This window comes from Lampris incognitus, chromosome 1 (assembly GCF_029633865.1).
Source record: "Lampris incognitus isolate fLamInc1 chromosome 1, fLamInc1.hap2, whole genome shotgun sequence".
NCBI lineage: Eukaryota > Metazoa > Chordata > Actinopteri > Lampriformes > Lampridae > Lampris > Lampris incognitus.
In genome coordinates this window covers 110,272,734-110,296,305 of record NC_079211.1, presented here as the reverse complement: position 1 = coordinate 110,296,305, position 23,572 = coordinate 110,272,734, and the positions used below count along the sequence as shown (strand labels likewise).

Sequence of the window (23,572 nt, the reverse complement as noted above, 5' to 3'; positions counted from 1 at the left end):
GGAGGAGTGAGCGAGGGAAGACAATGATGCCGGTACAGACGAAGCAGCTTCCATCTTTAACCAAATTGGGGACGGGGACATCTCTCCACCTCGCAACCAGAACTGAATGACCCTAAGATTAGCCGCCCAATAATAAAATCTAAAATCTGGTAGCGCCATACCTCCGTCTGACTTGGGTCTCTGCAAGAGCTGTTTTCGTATCCTAGGAGTCTTCTTATCCCATATGAAAGGTAGAATTAGGCCGTCTATTTTTTTGAAAAATGTGTTGGGAAGAAAAATCGGTAGGCACTGAAAGAGATATAAAAATTTAGGGAGTGTGTTCATTTTAACAGAATTAATTCTCGCTACTAAAGAGAGGTGCATCACTGACCAGCGTTCAAAATCATCCTTAGTGCGGGTTAAAAGCGAGGAAAAGTTGGCCCGAAAAAGGTTTTCAAATCGACTCGTTACCTGTACACCAAGATAAGTGAAACAACTATGAGCAACTTTGAATGGCAAGGTATGTAATGGGAATTTTTCCGCAGTCACATTAAGCGGCATCAATTCGCTTTTACTGAGATTCAGTTTATACCCTGATAAATGACCAAAGGATGTAATAGTAGCAAGGGCAGCAGGAACAGAAACAGAAAGATTAGATGTGTATAGCAATAAGTCATCTGCATATAAAGACACCTTGTGCTCATGTCCGTATCTAACTATACCTTTGATAAGAGGGTTGGAACGAAGTGCTATTGCAAGGGGTTCTATGGTGAGAGCAAACAATAAAGGGCTTAGAGGGCAACCCTGGCGTGTTGACCGTTGCAGAGGGAAACAGCCTGACTGAGTGTTATTAGTCCTGACAGAGGCTTGGGGGGACGCATACAGAAGTCTTACCCAAGTAGTGAATTTTGAACCAAAGCCGAATTTATTTAGTGTATAGAAAAGGTACTTCCACTCCACCCTGTCAAACGCCTTCTCCGCGTCCAGGGATATAATGGCCTCCGAGGTGTTGGTGTCAGAGGAATTGTACATGATATTAAATAGTCGCCTAAGATTGAAGAATGAATGTCTATTTCTAATAAATCCTGTTTGATCAGGAGAGATAATCGATGGGAGAACTGTTTCCAGGCGTGTTGCCAGAAGTTTGGCTAAAATCTTATAGTCAACATTTAACAGGCTAATTGGACGATATGATGCACATTCAAGAGGGTCTTTATTATTTTTAAGAATTAAACAGATAGTCGCTTGAGTGAGAGTCTGTGGAAGAATACCATTAACAAATGCTTCATTATACATTTCAATTAGAATAGGGGCTATTTTGGGGAGAAGCTTTTTATAAAACTCTGTCGAGTAACCGTCAGGCCCTGGGCTTCTCCCGGATTGAAGGGATTTGACAGCTCTAGACAGTTCTTCAACAGTGATTGGTTGTTCTAATTCTTTAACCAAATCCTGGTTGACTAAAGGTACATCAAGGGAGTGGAAGAAGTCATCAAATTCTGATAAATCAGCATCACCTTCAGAAGTATATAGAGACTGGTAGAAACTTCTGAACTCATCATTTATCTCCCTAGGGTCTAATGATATTCCGGATGATGTATGAATTTTGGGAATTTGATGTGATGATGAAACTTGACGCAACTTGTGTGCTAATAACTTACTGGCTTTGTCTCCCTGTTCATAGTAGGTGCTCCTAGACTTGACAAGCAGCTCAGTAACTTGATCTGTTAGCAAAGTGTCAAATTCTGCTTGCAAAGTTAAGCGCTCCTTATAAATATCTGGAGATGGTGAAACGGAATATGCGTTATCTAATTGGGCAATGCGGCGTGTTAGCATGGACAATTTATCTTTTTTAAGTTTGTTCTCATATGTGGTGTAGGAAATAATTTCACCTCTAAGATAAGCTTTCAAAGTTTCCCATAGGGTAGACGCAGAGATACCTGGGGTTCTATTTGTATCCATAAAAAAGTCAATTTGGGCCGAAGCAAAGTTAATAAAATTTTCGCTACTGAGTAATTGAGTGTTAAGCCGCCAAGGCGGTCTCTGATTATTAGCTGTTTGAAAGACTACTCCCATAGTGACAGGGGCATGGTCCGAAACCACAATTGGATTATATAAGCACGAAGATATGGAATGGAGAAGTCTATCATCTACAAGGAAGTAGTCTATGCGCGTAAAAGTGTGGTGTACCGAAGAGAAAAAAGAGTATGCCCTCCCAGATGGATTAAATGTTCTCCAAGGGTCTGAAACAGCGAAATCAGACATAAAGGTACGGACAACCCCAGCTGAGGTTGATAAAGTAGTAGATTTAGTGGAGGATCGATCCAAATGTGGGTCCAACCAGCAGTTAAAGTCACCGCCTATGATCAGCATATGGGAGGACATATCAGGGAGTGTGGAGAAAACCGATTTGAAAAAATCCCCATTGTCCCAATTAGGACCATAAACATTAACAAGAACCACCTTCGTATCGAATAACCTACCACTGACAATTACATATCTACCATTGGGATCAGCTATCACATTAGAACATGTAAAAGGTACTGATTTGTGAAGTAAGATAGCCACCCCTCTTGACCTACTCTGAAATGAGGAATGGAACACCTGACCCACCCATCTGCACCTAAGTATTGAGTGTTGTGGTACCTTGAGATGAGTTTCTTGGAGGAAGATAATGTGAGCTTTCAACTGATGGAGGTGGTGGAGAACCTTACTGCGTTTAACTGGGTTGTTAATGCCCCTACAATTCCAAGTGAGAAAATTAAAACCATTCCCTCCAGCAGGATGAGCTACGTCAGGCTGAGTCATGTCTTAAGAGAGAGAGTACATGTTAAGGACAAGGCATAATGCAAATTAAATATTTTGACTGACCTCAATAGTGCAAATTCAAAAAACAAAAACAAGTGACAAAACACAAGAAAACAAAACACAAATACAGAAGGAAAAAAACCCTCCCACAAAATCCCTCTTGCCGAAGCATCTCCCCAACTGAGATGCAAGCAAACCCCTAAATACAAAAAACCTTTAGAGCAACGCATACCAACTTAGCTAGCTTACTCTTAGCTACCTGAGATTTGTGACCATTGAACTAGAATAAAGCAAATGTGCATAAGTCGGTCTCCAATAACATTAGGACCCGAGGAAAACTAACTCAGTTAAGAGAGGTACAAAATCTATAAAGTGGCAAAATTGAACTTCAACCATGTAAACAACCAAATACCGGCAGTGCAGGCAGCTCAGATCAAAACAAAATGAAATGAGAATGACACAAATAGTAGGCAGTAATGTAAGTGGAATAAAATATATCTCCACATTATATCACCTTAATGTGAGTAGTCCGCTGTACACTCATCAACATGTATTGAAAATAAAAATAAAAAACCCACTACATTCAAGTGTCAACAATGAGCACTGCAAGGCTAGCTTCACTCTCCAACATGTACTGAAAATAAAAAAACAGCTGCGTTCAAATGTCAACAATGAGCACTGCAAGACCAACTTCACTAGCTAATCTGCCTACCAGCCAGCCCGCTAACTAGCCTGCTAACCAGACCAGCCAACTGATATTTTGAGCTACAGACCCGGCGGTGGCATGACAGCTTTTTTCACCCTGTTTTTGATGAAATCGGCCGCAACAGCCGGGTCCTCAAACCTGTGTGTGGAGCTGTCCGGCAGGGTCAGTCTCAGAACCGCAGGGTAGATGAGACCATATTTCACGCCGGGACAGGCGCGCAGCTGGCGCTTAACATCTCCGAAGCTAGCCCGCTTCTTGGCCACAGCCGTGGTGTAGTCCGGAAATATCGAGACTCTTCTGCCCTTGTAGAGGAGAGGAGACGCATCTCCAGATCTCTTCAGCATGTCGTTCCGGACGTGAAAGAAATGCACCCTGATGACAAATGGTCGCGGAGGTTCACCCTCCCGGGGTCGGCTCCGCAGGGTGCGATGGGCCCGGTCTAGCAGCGGCTTCTCATCCGGGCCGAGCAGCTCCTGAAGCAGCCTGGCTACGAATTCTGTCGGTCGCGGGCCCTCCACTCCCTCCGGTATTCCCAGAAGACGGATGTTGTTCCTCCGCATTCTACCTTCCAGGTCCTCGCATCTGTTGTCCAGGTATGTCACCCTAGTTGTTAGTGAGCCGACGTTCGCCTCTAGCTCGGTAATCCGAGTGCTGTGATCTGTAGCACTGCGCTCCAGCTCTGATAAAACGACTCCATGTGCGTCGAGTTTATTCTGGATCCTCTCGATAGATCTTTTAAGCTCGTCTTTGACCAGTATCATCTCTGATCTGAGAGTGGTAGCTGAAGTGTCAATCTTACCGAAAATATCGGTTTTGAGGGAGCCCATCATGGATTGTAGCATTTCCGCGGTCAGTACTGTCATGCTGTCAGCACTAGCTGTAGCACCCGATGTTGGGAGCGGATCAGATTCAGGAGAGGGCGCAGGCTTATTGCGGCCTGCTCTTGCAGACTCCGTTTTCGGTCGATTAGATGTCATTTCACCTTCAAAGTCCTCAAATATAGTGTGAATCGTTTAAAGGACTCTTTAGACGCTTGACCACCAAAGACATGCACGATTTAGCGAGATTAAATATATAAATTTGGTCACTAACTCAGGAGCAATAGAGAAACGTGTCCTACATCCTCGACGTCCCGGCCACGCCGCCCTTACACATTTCTTATTGTACTTATACCACTTAGCAGTTATGATTATGACATTGTATGATGCATTCACTGTCTCATCATTTCAGATGTCATTATTTCGGTTGTATTATCATTATCATCAGATATTCTATAGGTTGGAGGATTTAGTCGTGTTACTTATTCTCAAATATTAGTGTGCCTTTAATTACTGCCATGTTATAGTTATGTAGTGAATGGCACATAGTGCTGTCAGTTTAGTAAATGACGCTGTACAGTAAGTGTTTCAGTGAATTCGGGGAGCAGCTGGGAACTGCTGCAGCTGGGGCGTGAGCCCGGATCTCCTGCACCACGGGCAACTTACATTAACCAGTCGACTAAAGGGTCCGATCTGTTAGCCAAGGGCTAGTGAGTCTTGTCATCTGTGGTCGTTACACTACCCCCCTCCTTCAGGAAGTGCGTCCCGGCACTTCAGCGTACCAGCTCCCTCACGCCTCTGGGCGCTCACACTTCCGATGGCCTCACGATCCCACTTCTGACACCAATGTAGCTGCAAGGGCCAATCCCTGCTACACTGGCGTCAAAAGTGGGATGCTGAGACCGGTGTGTGGGAGCTGGTATGCTGAAGTAGCAGGACAGGCTTCCCAAAGGAGGTGGGTAGTGTAACAACCACAGATTACTAGACTTGCTAGCCCTTGGCTAACGGGTCAGACCCTTTATCAACTGGTTAACGTAGTCACCTCTGGTGAGGGACACCCGGGTTCAAGCCCCGGCTGCGGCGGTTCCCGGTTGCCCCCCGAATTCGCTATAGCAGGGACAGGCTACATGGTCCAGAAAGGTCCGGTGTGGGTGCAGGTCTTTGTTCCAACCAAGCAGTTACGCACCTGATTCTACAGGTCAACCAACAGTCTTTGCTAAAGACCTTGATTTGTAGACTCAGGCGTGTAATTCTTTGGTTGGAACAAAGACCTGCATCCACACCGGACCTTTCTGGACCATGTTGCCTATCCCTGCGCTACAGTATGTTGTACTCTCCATCAGGACCTGTTGACCCATCCCATTAATATTACGAGAGTTAACTTGTACATCGTCAAGCAGTCAGTATGTGAGGGAGTGTTTGAAAACAGAATTCAGTTAAGCTCTACATCCCCGGAGCAATAGTTATTGTGCAGCATAAACTCTCCCAGCTGGTAACCCACCACCCATCTTTTTGAGATTAAAGCTGATGAGAATAAACTCATCAAATATCATCGGTGACACAGACTGGGTTTATCTGAGTCAGTAAATTTCAAATGTGCGTGAAGTACTATTGTGGTACTTCATGATAAGAGCGAAGAACCGTACCATGCACAATCATTATACTGGCGCACAACTTTCTGAAAATATATAACCTCAAACAGAATACAGAATGTATAAAAGCAGCAGCTCGTGTGAGGAAGCAAGTGTGAGTGTAACGGATCAGAACAGTGACAAACTGCTGCATCACTTGATGTACTGCGACCACATGGCTCTACCCAGATAGCATCCAGATGTGGGCTGCTTCAGGCAATGATGCAGCACTGATGGTCTTCTTCTGGCCCTGACAAAATGGATGTGAGCCTCAAGTGGCCCACGTGTATAATAGCAAATATGGCCCAAATATGCCAAATCAAATGTAGGCCTTTTTTGGCAAAGATGTGGTGCTCTCGGCAACATGTAATCTGGACGTGACCCTGAAGTGGCCCGTGTGGCAAATGGTGAATATGGCCCAAATAACACAACACAAATATGGGCCACCTTTGGCAAATATGTGGCACATGCGGCATTGCTATGACTTGGTTCCTGCCCAGATCTGGCAAACAGGAGCGGACCGCCCAAGTGCCATCATTCCACGCGGTATGTGGGCCGGATGAAACTGTCAGTGTGGGACGGGTCCGGGCCACAGCAGTTTTGCGATAAGGTCCCTGTTCCACTGCATGCAAGGATACAGTTCTCCCCAAATAACAAATGACTGTGGTTGGTGAAGTTGGCAGTTTGGGGTTATCAGCAAGCGGAATGCATTAAGGCTGATTAGAGAAACCAGACTCGAGCATCCTCTCCCAGTAATGAGAAATCTTTGTCACTCCTTAACACTTCTACATATTTTACCTATTCATTTATTTGCCGGGAAAAATGGTTTCTTCTGACGATTTGGCGTGCAAAAGAGAGAGCGATTATGGGTATCCGGGTAGCGCAGCAGTCTGTTCCGTTGCCTACCAACACGGGGATCGGTGGTTTGAATCCCTGTGTTACCTCCGGCTTGGTCAGGCGTCCCTGCAGACACAATTGGCCGTGTCTGCGGGTGGGAAGCCAGCTGTGGGAATGTGTCTTGGTTGCTGCACTAGCACCTCCTCTGGTTGGTCGGGGTGCCTGTTCGGGGGGGGGGGGGGGGGCTGGGAGGAATAGTGTGATCCTCCAACGCACTACGTCCTCCCGGTGAAACTCCTCACTGTCAGGTGAAAAGAAGCGGCTGGCGACTCCACATGTATCGGAGGAGGCATGTGGTAGTCTGCAGCCCTCCTCGGATCGGCGGAGGGGGTGGAGCAGCAACCGGGACAGCGCGGAAGAGCGGAGTGATAGTGCAGGTAGCAGGTTGACGCTCTCTCGAGTCTTGTCTGCCTGGTGCGGTGAACTGACCCTGACCCGTGAGTGTGAAGCCAGTCTCTTTTGATGTCAAGTCTGGTGAAGCCAGACAGCAGGCAGGTGCGGGTCACGTGAGGACGCGATATCGTTCAAACTTTTAGAAAAAGTAAAGTAGTATAAAAATAGAAGAACGACTTTATTTGCGATTTATTTTGTAATGCTTGTGAATTGGTTGCATCATGTTTTTTGTTTTAAATTTTACTGTGACAAAAAGGTTGAAATTACTCCTGTCTACAGAGTGCCGGATCTCAGCTCCGGTTGACTTGGGGGAGGAGGGGAAGTGCCGGTGTCAGGATCCGGGTAGCTCCGGCCCACTTTAATCACTGTCCGTTTCCATCTCTTCCTGTCCTCTGCATCTTCCTGTCACACCAACCACCTGCATGTCCTTCCTCACCACGTCCATAAACCTCCTCTTTGGCCTTCCTCCTCTCCTCTTCCCTGGCAGCTCCATATTCAGCATCCTTCTCCCAATATACCCAGCATCTCTCCTCCACACATGTCCAAATCATCTCAATCTTGCCTCTCTTGCTTTGTCTCCAGACCGTCCAACCTGAGCTGTCTCTCTAATATACTCATACCTAATCCTGTCCTTCTTCATCACTCCCAATGAAAATCTCAGCATCCTCAACTCTGCAACCTCCAGCTCCGCCTCCTGTCTTTTCATCAGTGCCACTGTCTCCAAACCATATAACATAGCTGGTCTCACTACCATCTTATAAACCTTCCCTTTCACTCTTGCTGGTGCCCCACCTTCAAACAGCATTTCCTTGAAATGGCTGAAAGCAGGTTTCAAAGGCAATGATTCGGCTTCCTTGACTCCCTCCCCTGCTAACCTTTTTTGAAGATGAACAAGTGCTCCTGCCTGTCGCTGGTCAGCACGTTCACCAGAGAGGGGGACACTTACCTCCTGACCCTCCGACCACTGCTGTAATTGCGTCCTTTGTCGCTGAGGCAGCCATTTCTGTTAGCGGTGTCCACGCCCCTGTCTGCGCCCTCCAACTTCTGCTCATCAGTCTTGGGCGGCTGGCAGGCTGTTGTCTCCTTGCTATGAGGAGAATGAGAGAGCAAGGTGTCTTTAGTTGTCGGCATATTTCCCTTTTTTCTGCTCCACTTTTTTTATTTAAGTTTTTATTGAGTTTCTTTTTTTTGGAGGGGGGACCCCCCCCTTTTTTTTCTCCCTAATTGTATCCGGCCAATTACCCCACTCTTCTGAGTCGTCCCGGTCATTGCTCCACCCCCTCTGCCGATCCGGGGAGGGCTGTTGACTACCACATGCCTCCTCCCATACACGTGGAGTCACCAGCCGCTTCTTTTCACCTGACAGTGAGGAGTTTCGCCAGGGGGGATATAGTGCGTGGGAGGATCACGCTATTCCCCCTAGTCCCCCCCCCCCGAACAGGCACCACAACCAACCAGAGGAGGCGCTAGTGCAGCGACCAGGACACATACCCACCTCTGGCTTCCCACCCGCAGACACGACCAATTGTGTCTGTGGGGACACCGACCAAGCCGGAGGTAACACGGGGACTCGAACAGACGAGCCCCGTGCTGGTAGGAAACGGAATAGACCGCTGCACTACCCGGACGCCCTTACTGAGTTTCTTTAAGGAACATAAATACAAATGAAAAAGTACAAAAGACCAAAAAAAAAAAAAAAAAGAGAAAACAGAAAAAACAACTCCCCCCCAAAAAACATAAACAAGAACTAAAACAGCAATGACTTAACAAAAGCACAGCATCATCTCTGCAGCATTCGTGGCATTAATGCTGCTAAAGTCCGTCAGTACATCATCAGTGCTTGTAGGAGTCAGCAAGTGACCCGTTCTACACCTCAAACCTGGAAACCAAAGAGACGCCCCTACATGAATAATCTTGGTACAAACATGCGCGGCCCTTTCTTAATGCAGGGCAACATGTTTTGCACGACTGCATGCATGCTGCATGCTCAGTCATCCAGGTAAGGGACTCACAGCAAGGTGAGTCAGTTCATCTGGACACAACATTTATCGAGAGAAGCACGTCATCACTCAGGTCACTTATGCCCCTTTTCCACTGCATGGCACTGGCTCAGCTTGACTCTACTCTATTCGACTCTACTCGCTCTACTTTTTGGGATTTGGTTTTCCACTGCAGGTAGAGTCCCCTCACGGCGAAGCCCCGCTGGTCATTTGTGGGCGTGCTGACTAGTTTTTCCTCCCTTGTCCACCAGCACCCCACACGAGTGTTTTATTTTCAGAAAAATCAACAAGACCAACTCTAAATGTGTGCATCACATGAACAAAATTAGTGTAATTAAGAGACTCACTGACAACAAATCATTTTTGACATGGATAGATTATCAACTGGTCATAAAAACAGGTGTTCGATTTCTCTCTGACTCATCAGTGGTAAGATTTTATTTATATTTAAATAAATACAAATACATTTTATTTATATTTTTATTTATATTTTATTTATTTATTTTATAAGATTTTATTTATATTTAAATGAATATAAATAAATATACATAGATATATCTATTTTTATGTTTTATTTATTTTATTTTATTCATTTATTTATAGCGTTATTTTCATGTCACCTTTTAATATCGGCTCAGCTCACTTGGAACCTCGACGGAGGTGGTATCAAATAAAGTACCTGGTACCAGGTACTATTCCTAACTTTTGCCCAGTGGAAAACCAGAAAAAGCGAGTAGAGTTGAGTTGAGTCGAGCCGGTACCATGCAGTGGAAAAGGGGCATTAGATGAGTGATGAAACGTTTCCCCCAGTAATCGTTTCCAGATGAACTGATTCACCTTTCTGTGATTTTTCTGCATGAGTTTCTAGTCATCTGGGACACACAGAGAACATGGCTGCTTGGCTGCAGGAGGTGGAATGTGGCAACCTAAAATCCTTGGGATTTGTTCGACATGTTCGGGTAGCCATGTTGAATTAAGCTGGTCCACAGCGAGAGGTTCCCACTACGGTGTCCCTACGCAGGCCCACATTTAATTCATATTGAACTCCCACATCGAGAATGTACAAAAATGAATATTCTAAACTTAAATTGCACTCGCAAGTTCTCCTGGAGGTCAGCCATTCCCCGTTCAGATGGGGTCGTCAGTGGGAATGCAGTTATTTACATGCCTCATTTGCCCTGGCCTTTTTTGCCCTGCTCTGTTCATATCTTGCGCTTGGCAGGCATGGCCATAGGAGATACACGGTCAATTGAGCAGTCATGCCTTGAATTTGTCCCATTTCTAACAAACCAAGTCTTGCTAAACTATTGGCAGCACAGGTCTTCAGGTGCAGGAACAAGCGGGGAAACTCGAGTATTATCTTGAATGTGCACGTTGACAAAAAGTGTGACTGGATTTTTGGAATTTTGAAGCAATGGTTGGATTAGTTCATCAATGCTACGGCAACAACAGTCTTCAATGATGTAAAGCAGCCTAATGATGTTGCCCCAAGTACACCCCCCCTTTTTCTCCCCAATTGTATCCGGCCAATTACCCCACTCTTCTGAGTCGTCCCGGTCATTGCTCCACCCCCTCTGCCGATCCGGGGAGGGCTGTTGACTACCACATGCCTCCTCCCATACACGTGGAGTCACCAGCCGCTTCTTTTCACCTGACAGTGAGGAGTTTCGCCAGGGGGACGTAGTGCGTGGGAAGATCACGCTATTCCCCCCAGTCCCACCCCCCCCCGAACAGGCTCCCCGACCGACCAGAGGAGGCGCTAGTGCAGCGACCAGGACACGTACCCACATCCGGCTTCCCACCTGCAGACACAGCCAACTGTGTCTGTAGGGATGCCCGACCAAGCCGGAGGTAACACGGGGATTCGAACCGGCGATCCCCGTGGTAGATTTCATATGATGGCATTAACTGTAATTTAACACCTGAGTTAGCTGCTCTTTGGATTTTGTCTAGACTGTATCTGGACATTTTTTTAGCTGCCTTACAATCACACCTCACATAAAATGTATCTCCATTAAACAGTTAAATAAGAATGCTGTCATCAGAAACAGAGGCTGTACCCCACATGTCCCCCCTCCTTATAACATTTATGTCTTTCACACATTAAAAATCAATTTTTTGGACAAAACGATGTTGGGAGAGGCAAGGCCGATGTCCAGCTTTATGCATGAGTCTATATTCACTGCAGCACCATCGGATATATTTCATCAACTCATGAAAAATGAGTGAGAGTGCAAAAGGGGACAAGACACAAATAAAAGAACGAAAACCCGCCATTGACATAAGAAAAAGGTTATAATGAGCTCAGTCCATTAAATTCTTCATGGAAAGTGCTGCTACGCCTCAGCTGTTTTATTTCTCTGACCGTTGCTTATTAAAATATGCTTCAGAGGTTTTTGCACACAGATCTCATAGAGAGGGCGGTTTAATTTTTAATCAGCTGTTCATCACATAATTTCTTTTACATCTACCTGACACTGGGCTCATCTGGACAGACTGTGACGAATGTGCGATGGGTGTCAATGTGTCAAAGTCACAAACAAACAATCCAGTGTTGCGATGGATTTACTCCACCTCCATGTTGATGTGGTCAAACATCACAGACTTTCATTGAATTTGTCTTTCAGGCAGCTAGGGAGTGGAAGGGAAAGGCAGGGTTAAGGATCTTGCTAAAAGATAGTTTGATAGTTTATGGCAGAGGGTATCAAACCTTGGCTCTCCAGTTGTGGTTGAGGCCAATTTATAGTTCAGTTTATGATCATGTCCACTGGTGATAATTACATTTGATGGTCAGTTGTAACAACTGTTGGTTTATATTTTGAGTGATGAGCGACCTGTCACTGTTGCAATGGTCATTGGCACCCATTTTCAAGACTTACATTTCTTTCAACTTTGACCCCACTGATGTCTTAGTTGTCATGAAAACGTTATAGAGCGTTCTTATTAAAATTATCACGGTTGTATCCCAAATCGCATACTAGCATACTTGTCAGTACACCAAAATAGTATGAGTGTTTATAATACTGCCAAAACCACAGTATGCATCAAATACCAGGATGTCATACGACATGCAGAGAATTTTGGAGTATGCAAACATTGGACACTACGCTGGCATGAATACTCCACAATGCGTTGCGAGACTTCACAACAATGAACAACAATGGCAAAGGGCGATACAAAACCCAACCGGCAGATCGGTTTACTATGCTAAGCAGAAAGAGGCTAAATCTTGTTTATTTGTACATTTAAAAAAAAAAAAAAAACGGATGTGGGTCACCTCACCAGTAGTGGTTTGTGCACATTGTGTCGTCATTAACCCTAAGAGCTGAAAGGAAGTGACCTAGTTCTATAATGAACTAGTATGTCTGAACAGCTGTTGTGCTTTTTACTCACACACTAATAGTACACTGGACAATAGTACACAAAAGAAGTGCGTGGGGAGTAGTATGTGATTTCAGACGCATCCCACATCACTCTACCTGACAGACTACCAAGCTTAATAACAAAAGGGAGGATGGAATTTTTGGGACTGAACAGAATGACCCCAGTCTTATCATAATTAAATTTAAGAAAAATTTCAGACACCCAGGATTTCATGTCAGGAGGCAAGTTGTGAGATTTGCTAGGGCGCTAGGATCTGTGGGTTTTAGTGGTATATATCACTGAGTGTTGTCAGCATAAAAATGGCGAAACATGTCGTGATTTTGAATAACCTGGCCATGTGGCAGCATGTTTACAGAGAAGAGAGGGGGGCCAAGACCTGAGCCTTGAGGGACACCACAAATCAACTGAGCCATCGAGGATGTAGTTACCCAGAACAACAGAAAAAGTTCTATTGAGGGAAGTGCATAATAAACTGAGCCAAGCCCTTGGTGCCAACTCAAGGCCCCAAGTGATGTAAAAGGCTGTTGTGATCAACTGTGTCAAAGGCAGCACCTAAATCTAAAAGAACTAAAATCGAGCAATCACCTCTGCCTGTAGTCAGCAGTAGGTCATTAGTGACTTTAACTCGAGTTGTCGCAGTACTATGAAATGCTCTAAAACCAGACGGGAAACTGTTAAAAACTCTATTATTATTCATAAAAGATACTATAAGTTGGGATGAAATTACTTTCTCCAGAACCTTAGATAGCGAAGACAATTTGGAGCTTGGTCTATAGTTACTTAAGGACAGGGGATCTAAATTAGGTTTCTTCAGCAATGGGTGAACAATGGCATGCTTAAAACTGTCTGGAAAAGAACCAGAGGCCAGAGAATTATTAAGAATTTGCAGAATAACGGCGCTAGTAGTTGAAAATACCTCCTTGAGCAGCTTAGTGGGAATGATGCCTAAGATGCAGGAGGAGGAGTTCACATTGGAGACTGTGCTCTCTAACACTGAAATTGTAATTGGTTGAAACTGGGTAAAAGAGGCAGAATTAACATGGAAAATGGAACAAATGCAAGAGCCAGGCTGTATTTGGGACCTGATATTCTCCACCTTATTTACAAAACGAGTGAGAAATGTTCTGGACAACTCAACATCAGCATAAAAAATTAAAAAAAAGACGTGGAGGGACCATTAATAACAATCAATTATCTTAAAGAGAACTTTGGGATTGTGGTTATTTCTTGATATCAGTTCAGAGAAGTAAGCTGATCTCGCATCCTCAACTGACGTCTGGAAATTTAACATTTGATTTTTGGAATAATACAATAACCTTTATTCATCCTTAAGGGAAAGTCAGGTGTAGATAGCAGCAAAGAGTAAAAAAAGACATCAACAGGGTAGAGTAACGGATGTAGACAGACAGATAGATAGACAGACAGATCGATAGATAGATAGTAGAGGTCAGTCACCTCGGGATCAGAAAAATACGAAACATAACATTAATACTAGCATTACTAAACAACGTCACAGACAGGAGATCAGCATCTACACACACACACACATACATACACTACCGTTCAAAAGTTTGGGATCACCCAAACAATTTTGTGTTTTCCATGAAAAGTCACACTTATTCACCACCATATGTTGTGAAATGAATAGAAAATAGAGTCAAGACATTGACAAGGTTAGAAATAATGATTTGTATTTGAAATAAGATTTTTTTTGCATCAAACTTTGCTTTCGTCAAAGAATCCTCCATTTGCAGCAATTACAGCATTGCAGACCTTTGGCATTCTAGCTGTTAATTTGTTGAGGTAATCTGGAGAAATTGCACCCCACGCTTCCAGAAGCAGCTCCCACAAGTTGGATTGGTTGGATGGGCACTTCTTTGAGCAGATTGAGTTTCTGGAGCATCACATTTGTGGGGTCAATTAAACGCTCAAAATGGCCAGAAAAAGAGAACTTTCATCTGAAACTCGACAGTCTATTCTTGTTCTTAGAAATGAAGGCTATTCCATGCGAGAAATTGCTAAGAAATTGAAGATTTCCTACACCGGTGTGTACTACTCCCTTCAGAGGACAGCACAAACAGGCTCTAACCAGAGTAGAAAAAGAAGTGGGAGGCCGCGTTGCACAACTGAGCAAGAAGATAAGTACATTAGAGTCTCTAGTTTGAGAAACAGACGCCTCACAGGTCCCCAACTGGCATCTTCATTAAATAGTACCTGTTAGAGCCTGTTTGTGCTGTCCTCTGAAGGGAGTAGTACACACCGGTGTAGGAAATCTTCAATTTCTTAGCAATTTCTCGCATGGAATAGCCTTCATTTCTAAGAACAAGAATAGACTGTCGAGTTTCAGATGAAAGTTCTCTTTTTCTGGCCATTTTGAGCGTTTAATTGACCCCACAAATGTGATGCTCCAGAAACTCAATCTGCTCAAAGAAGTGCCCATCCAACCAATCCAACTTGTGGGAGCTGCTTCTGGAAGCGTGGGGTGCAATTTCTCCAGATTACCTCAACAAATTAACAGCTAGAATGCCAAAGGTCTGCAATGCTGTAATTGCTGCAAATGGAGGATTCTTTGACGAAAGCAAAGTTTGATGTAAAAAAAATCTTATTTCAAATACAAATCATTATTTCTAACCTTGTCAATGTCTTGACTCTATTTTCTATTCATTTCACAACATATGGTGGTGAATAAGTGTGACTTTTCATGGAAAACACGAAATTGTTTGGGTGATCCCAAACTTTTGAACGGTGGTGTATATATATAAAAATCCAGTGAGTCAAGCAAATTCTTTATGAGACAGTACAAGCCTGTTTCATGCCATATAAACTTGTTAAAAGAAACACTCAATGGTAGGGAAAGTGCTAAATAAATAAATAAATAAAATAAAGGCATATGTAGGAAAAAAACTTTTAATACATAGCAGAACAAGCTTGTTTTGTGCATGATGCACGAAACACGCTTGTGTCAGTGTCTACAGCTCCTCTATTGTACCCCGGTGAGTACAATTGGGGAGAAAAGGGGGAAAAAAGCCAAAAAACAAAACAAAAACAAAAAACCGAAAGCTTTATGGTCAGTCACAAGCATATCTACCAGATTAAACTCCTGAAGTTTGCAGACGACACAACCATCATTGGCCTTATGCAGGATGTTGACGAGTCTGCATATAGTCGGGAGTTTGATTAGCTGGCCCTCTGGTGTAGCCATAACAACCTGGAGCTGAACACGCTGAAAACAGTGGCGATGACAGTGGACTTCAGGAGGAGCCCCCCCTCACCATACAGAACAGCACAGTGTCTATGGTGAAAACCTACAGATTTCTGGGTTCCACAATCTCCCAGGACCAAAGGCAGGCACCAACATAGACACAATCATCAAAAAGGCCCAACAGAGGATGAACTTTCTCCACCAGCTCAAGAAATTCAACCTGCCTTAGGGACTGCTGATTCAGATCTACACTGCAATAATCCAGTCTGTCCTCTGCACATCCATCACTGTCAGGACAGGGACAGACAACAACGGACACTTAAGTCTGCAGAGAAAATCATTGGTGCCAGCTTGCCCTCAATTCAGGACTTATATACCTCCAGACTAAGGAAATGGGCAGGCAACATCACTGCAGACCCATCACAACCCAGTCACAACCTGTTCCAATTCCTCCTCTCTGGAGGCACTACAGAACAAATTCCATGTTTGTGCAAACCTACATGTCCAATAAACACGATTCTGATTCTGATTAAGACAGTCGAGAGAGAAAAAAGATGGGAGTACAAGGCCTAAACTATGACCTTTGGAATGTGTAGCCCCTTAAACAGATTGAATGAGGCTAAAAGAGTATAAAATCAAAAAAATGTGAAGTCAGAGAATGGGAAGGACAACACACATGAATATTGAAATCACCAACAATAAGCACCCTGTCATATTTTGGCATGACAATAGATAGAGGGTCAGAAAACTCAAGAAATAAAACCTCAAAGGAGATAAAATTACCAAAAGTAACAGGATGGCACCTAACATAAAAAAACAGCTAGGCCAACCCTCTCTTCCAGAGGGCCTGAGAATATGAAAATATGCAAAATCAGAAGGCCAAGCCTCAATCAGGGAAACAGTGTCACCTGGGGATAGTCATGACTCAGTAATCATAAAAAGTCCATATTATTAGAAACAATAACACCATTAATGATAAAGGACTCATTTCCAAGAGATCTCACATTCAAGAGGCCAAAATTGTTTGGTGTCAAAGAAGAATTAAACCCAACGGGAGTGCAGCAAATAGGATGCAAATTGCAGGTATTTGCTCCAGATATATGGTTGTTGTTGTTTCTACCATTAGACACGTCGTGTGGATGAGAGGCCACATGGCCTACATGTAATGAACTGGGCTTGATTTGGGTTACAGCCCATACTGCATGGGCCAGATGTGGCCCAAATGTGGCCCGAGTGTGGCTGAGTTGGGGCAGCCACACTTATCCTGAGTGCTGTCATTCAAGGCCAAATGTGGGCCGTAAGATAACTGCAGACGTGGGCCATACTTGGACCAAAGATTCTTTGCTATCTGGGCGGGAGTTTATAAAGGATAACAGGGACTGTGGCTCCAGGGAAACGGTGAGTGGCTGTGTTGGGAAAATGGATGTTCCTGATTTAGAATCCCCACCTACTGATGTGGCTGGGGGCTGCCTCCATGTCTTGAAATGACTAAAGTTTGGCGATGCAATCTATTATCACCCATGTGTTTCTACTTTTTATGAGCAACAGCGTTTTTAATGACATTGGGGCAAAGTTGATCAGTTGACCATAAAATTGCCAAACTGGCACCCTCCCTATCCACTTGGCCATTCTGCTTGCCACTTCTCCTGATTGCAAACTTTTTTCCACTTGCTGATGTTGACAGAGTTTTGAGCGTCCAAAAGAAAAAAAAAGTCAAAATAGAGGAGGAGGGAAAAAATTGAAACTATTCATTGAAGGATAAACTTGAGCAAAGAAAACGTGTTTCCTGCTTGGTGTGTCAGTTGAACAGCACCACATACAGACTTCTACTGGATTACTTTGATAGCAGACCCTAATTGGTGTGATGCAGCCGGGTGTCATGTTAACCTATCCATATCCATCTCCAAGTTGGGCGGCACAGTGGCCCAGTGGTTTGCGACGTCGCTTCACAGCAAGAAAGTCTAGGTTCGAACCTCGGGGTTGTCCAACCTTGGGGGTCATCCCTGTCATCCTCTGTGTGGAGTTTGCATGTTCTCCCCATGTCTGTGATGGGTTTTCTCCGGGTGCGCCGGTTTTCCCCACCATCAAAAGGCCTTGCATGTTAGGGTTAATATTCCTGTCTGTGCCCCTGACTTAGGAATGGCAAGACAAACTGGAGTTGGTCCCTCCCAGATAGCATCCGGATGTGGGCCACTTCAGGCAATGATGCAGCACTGATGGTCTTCTTCTGGCCCTGACAAAATGGATGTGAGCCTGGAGTGGCCCACATGTATAATAGCAAATATGGCCCAAATATGCCAAATCAAATGTGGGCCTTTTTTGGCAAAGATGCGGTGCTCTGGGCAACATGTGATCTGGATGTGACCCTGAAGTGGCCCCGTGTGGTAAATGGTGAATATGGCCCAAATATCACAAAACAAATATGGGCCACCTTTGGCAAATATGTGGCACATGTGGCATTGCTATGGCTTGGTTCTGGCCCAGATCTGGCAAACAGGAGTGGACCACCCAAGTGCCATCATTCCACGTGGTATGAGGGCCGGATGAAGTGTTGGGTGTGGGACGGATCCGGGCCACAGCAATTTTGCTATCTGGGCTTGGTGCTGTACAGCGGCTGCCCACTGCCCCTAGCTACACAGCTAGGACGGATTAAATGCAGAGTGTAATTTCCCCACAGGGATCAACAAAGCATCTCAATCAAAACAAAAAAAAAAAGCTCTACCCATTTCTAGCAGATAGTCAAATGGGTCTGCAGAATGAACGATCAAATAAACTGAATGATTGAATTTGAGCACACAGTCCTGGCCCAGCTTGTTCTGCTTCAGTCAGAGGAGATTTGAGAGTAATTACACATTCATTCTTCGTCGAGTGGCTCCTTTCTGATTGTAGTAAGAACATAATCAAACCCAGAGATTAGGCTGTCAACCCCCCCCAAACCATTCCCAATCCAACCCAGTGGCAAGCAAGCAGGGCGGCCTCTCCCCATCTCCCCCTGTCCTCAGTTTCTCCTCTGCCTCTGATTCCGTACCGCAGACCTGCAGCACCTCCATCCATCCATTATTCGAACCGCTTATCCTGTTCTCAGGGTCGCAGGGATGCTGGAGCCTATCCCAGCAGTCACTGGGCGGCAGGCGGGGAGACACCCTGGAAAGGCTGCCAGGCCAGCCAACACACAGGGCCGACACACATAGACACACACACACACATTCATATACCTAGAGGCAATTTAGTATGGCCGATTCACCTGACCTGGACTGTGGGAGGAAACTGGAGCACCCAGAGGAAACCTACACAGACACAGGGAGAACATGCAAACTCCACACAGAGGACGCCTCAGGACGACCCCCAAGGTTGGACTACCCCGGGGCTCGAACCCAGGACCTTACTGCTGTGAGGCGACCGCACTAACCACTGCACCACCGTACCTGCAGCACCTGAGGCACGAAAATACTACCAGCAGACACAGTGCTCCGACTTGACCACGTGTCTGAGATAGACAGACACAGACAGGGGAAGGATGATTAGCCTCATCACGGAGACCGGCGGCAGGGCCAGGACACCTTTTGAATGTCCCTTCGATTCAATCGCGTTCTCTGCAAAGATAAAAGCCTGTTTATTTGACGTCTTGACTGGTGCCTGCTATCCGAGGCATCAGGGCTGAGAGCGGATTAACAGCCCCCGGCTGGTTCGTGAAACCGCAGCAGTTATGCGCCAAAGGACTGATTTTGATTGATTTATCAAATCCATTTTGATTTTTTTCCTGATGGTTGTTCACACTTGTTTCTTAGGACACATTCATACATCATGTTGCTTTTTCTCTGTAAAACAAACATATTCTGAATCAAACAGACAGGCAGCATTCACTGAAGGCATGTTGGCGCCCCCCCCCCCCAGCTTTATCTGATAAAACTTATCATTCACAATCTGTCTTTTCTGAGATACATCATGACAGCCTTCCCTCTGTTTGACAGCCTCTCTTTCCTATGCTTGTACTGTGTGTGTGTGTGTGTGTGTTATTTTTCCCTTGTAGGACGCCTGCAGGCAGCAGAGCTGAGGAGGGAGGTTGTCGGTTTCTAATGTCTTACATCATGGCCGCCCGGGCCCAAGTCGACTTAAAATGGCCAGTCAGGCAGGTGTCTCTCTCCTTCTCCAGACATACGTCTGCTTTATGTGTGTTGTGTTGGTGTTTATTTTCTTTGCCATTTCGACCACACAACTGCTCCACATCTTACTCATCCACACGGTCTGCACATTACTGACATCACTGATTTCTAGTATTGCCAAGTTAGTTTCATGTATATAGTGCTTTAAACACAATACGTGGATTGTTCCAAAGTGTTACACTTTACATATAAACATACACCGATCAGCCAAAACATTAAAACCACTGACAGGTGGAGTAAATAACATTTATTATCTCGTTATAATGGCACCTGTCATTTGACAAGGGTCAAATTCAGTGTCGGTGCCAGAACAAATCTGACGGCCGGGCCTATGGTTTTCACGGGAGGGCATGAGCATTAGGGCTGTCAAATTTACATTCTATATTTGAGTATTCTTCGATTGTGAATTTTTTTTATTAATTATTTGCTAAATTAACCTTCGAATGTGCGCTTAGAATCCTTACTTGTGCTCTAATCCTTTCCGCCGTTGTTTTCCATTCGCGCACAGACGCTACAAGCAGATCGCGTGAGCTTACTCGCAGCAAACAGCCCACTACAAGAACACACTGATACGCTAGCTGCACTGCATCACAGTAGCTACTAAATGGCTAAGCCGAAAGAACCTCGAATCAAAGAAAAAAGTGGCGTGTAAGGTATACCATTTTTGAGCAAGTGTTCCACTCCGGTGTCCTGCCAATCCCGCTCCTCCACAATCATGAAATTTAAGCATTTTATTTCATTGGTTATTATTATTATTGATTATTTTTTTAAATGTGCTATGTGCATTAATTAATTTTAATTTTTACATGATGTTTAAGTACTAATTTTCACATCATCACTGGGTAATTGGCGGGGGGCACAACTTTCATTTGGGGGGGCGAGGCCCGGCCAATGCCCCCCCGTAGCGCCGACACTGGCCAAATTGTGATGGCTAGGCGACAGACCATCTCCAAAACGACAGATTTGGTGGGGTGTTCCCGGTATGTAGTGGGCGGCACCTACTAAAAAGCGGTTCAAGGAAGGACAACCAGTGAACCGGTGACAGGGTCATGGGCACCCACGACTCACTGATGCACGTGGGGAGCGAAGGCTAGCCCGTCTGGTCCAATCCCACCGAAGAGCTACTGTAGCTCAAATTGCTGAAAAAGGTAAAGCTGGCTATGATAGACAGGTGTCAGAACACACAGTGCATCGCAGCTCAGTGTGTATGGAGCAGCGTAGCTGCAGACCGGTCAGAGTGTCCATGCTGACAAGTCAAGTCAATTTTATTTGTATAGCCCTATATCACAAATTATAAAATTGCCTCAGGGGGCTTTACAGCAACACAATATATATCCTGTCCTTAGACCCTCACATTGTTAAGGAGATCAGACAGGTACGATGAGGCAAGCCCATTTAGGATTTTATGAGTCAATAAAACTACCTTGAAGTCTGATTTAAAATGGATAGGAAGCCATTGAAGGGAGTTAAGAATTGGTGTAGTATGGTCAAATTTTCTTGTTATAGTTAGGATTCTAGCTGCAGCATTTTGAACCATTTGAAGACTTGTAGGATGAGCATGTGGCAGATCTGAACACAAATAGGTCCAGTAACCAAGTCTGGATGAAACAAATGCATAGTCTCTGTGTCAGCCAGCCATGGGGAGGAAACACAGAGTTTTAGCTTTGTTACATGAGTGAAAAAATGCAGTCTTGGGGATTTCTTTAATGTGCTTATCGAAGTAAAATCTTGGATCAACGTAACACCAAGATTTCTGGCTGCCACACTTTGTGAAATCAGAGTTGTCGAGCGTTACTGTTATTTGATCAAACTGGTGTCTATTTCTAGCATGGCCAATGACCAGCATCTCAGTTTTATCTGAATTTAAAAGCAAGGAATTTAGTGACACTCAATTTTTCACAGCAGCCAAGCAGGCCTCTAAATTGTTAATTTGAGTATTATCATCAGCTCATATAGGCGCATACAGCTCAGTATCATCAGCATAGATATGGAAATTTATTCCATTACTGTGTATAATTTGGCCAAGAGGCGAAATATAAAGACAGAAAAGTAGAGGGCCTAGAGCCAAGCCCTGAGGTACGCCATATTTAACATTAAATAATTTCAACGTAATATTGCAGACACAACATGTTCTTACAGATAAATAGGACTAGAGAGCTAGGCCAGAGACACTAAAATTACAGTTTATTCTGTCTAATAGTATACAGTGATCAATGGTGTCAAAGGCTGCACTGAGGTCCAGTAATAGAAGCACAGAGGTGGAATCAAAGACCATAGCAAGTAGAAGATCATTTACCACTCTGGTTAGAACAGTTTCAGTGGAGTGACTGGCCCTGAAAGCCGATTGAAAGGATAATATAGATCAGGAGTCAACAACCTTTTGGATGTCCAGTGCTGTTTACAAAGTTTAAAAACAAATATCAGACCCGAGCACCAGTTCTTTTCATGAGCATATATCTTTTTTTTTATTTACTGCTGCTGCTTGTCTCTCCGTCTAGATTCAACATGCCAAAAGATCTGCACTCTACACACACACACACACACACACACACACACACACACACACATACATACATACACACACACACTTTATTATTTTTGCAAATGTATGAAAATTACTAGGGCACAAAAGCAAATGAATTAAATCTTACCGATTTAGTGCGACCCTTGTTCGTCTTAATATCTGGTAAACACTGCTAGATGTAGATGGTCGTTTACATCCACACTCTCGTCAAGAGTTAGCTAGTGTTCTACATTTTCAGCCATGTCTGTAATGTGCCGCTCTACAGTTCTTATAAAAATGGGCATTTCTTTGGTCCTGTTGATGATTGTGTCTTTGTTTGGTTTAATTATTTCAGTATTATTTTAAATCAAATTGTTCATTTCGTTCACCATTAGGCTACATTTCATATCAAAATGTTTTTATCAGGGCATCCAGGTAGCATAGCGGTCTATTCAAATGCCTACCAACACGGGGATTGCCGGTTTGAATTCCCGTGTTGCCTATTGCTTGGTGGGGCGTCCCTACAGACATAATTGGCCGTGCCTATGGGTGGGAGCCTGAATCTGGGTATGCATCCTGGTCGCTGAACTAGCGTTTCCTGTGGTCGGTCGGGGCACCTGTTCAGGGGGGAGAGGGAACTGGGGGGAACAGCGTGATCCTCCCACGCACTATGTCCCCCTGGCGAAAATCCTCACTGTCAGGTGAAAAGAAGCAGCTGGCAACTCCACATATATCGCAGGAGGCATGTGGTAGTCCGCAGCCCACCCTGGATCAACAGAGGGGATGGAGCAGTGACTGGGATGGCTCGGAAGAGTGGGGTAATTGACTGGATACAATTGGGGAGAAAAAGGGGTAGAAATCCAAACAAAAAAAATTTTTTTTAATCAAAAAATGTATGTTAAAAACATATTTTTTAATGAATTGCTCTGCTTGCCCATGTTAATGGCCTCGCGTGCCACCATGGGCATGCGTACTATAGGTTGCCGGCCCCTGACATATAGTTTTCTTCTATATGGGTTGAAAGTTGTTGATACAAAACTCTCTTTAGTACTTTATAAAAGAATGTAAGATTAGAGACTGGTCGATAGTTA

The 23,572-nt window shown here is 44.5% G+C and overlaps 1 protein-coding gene across 1 annotated transcript in view; it reads right to left on the bottom strand.

Annotated features, from left to right (window-relative positions):
* The window catches only part of srrm4 (serine/arginine repetitive matrix 4), a 279,300-nt gene that overhangs the window by 31,953 nt on the left and 223,775 nt on the right, over window positions 1-23,572 (bottom strand). The window contains exon 3 of the mRNA XM_056278898.1: window positions 8,176-8,316. Within this exon, the coding sequence (XP_056134873.1) occupies window positions 8,176-8,316 (141 nt within the window). The remainder of the gene's footprint in view (window positions 1-8,175; window positions 8,317-23,572) is intronic.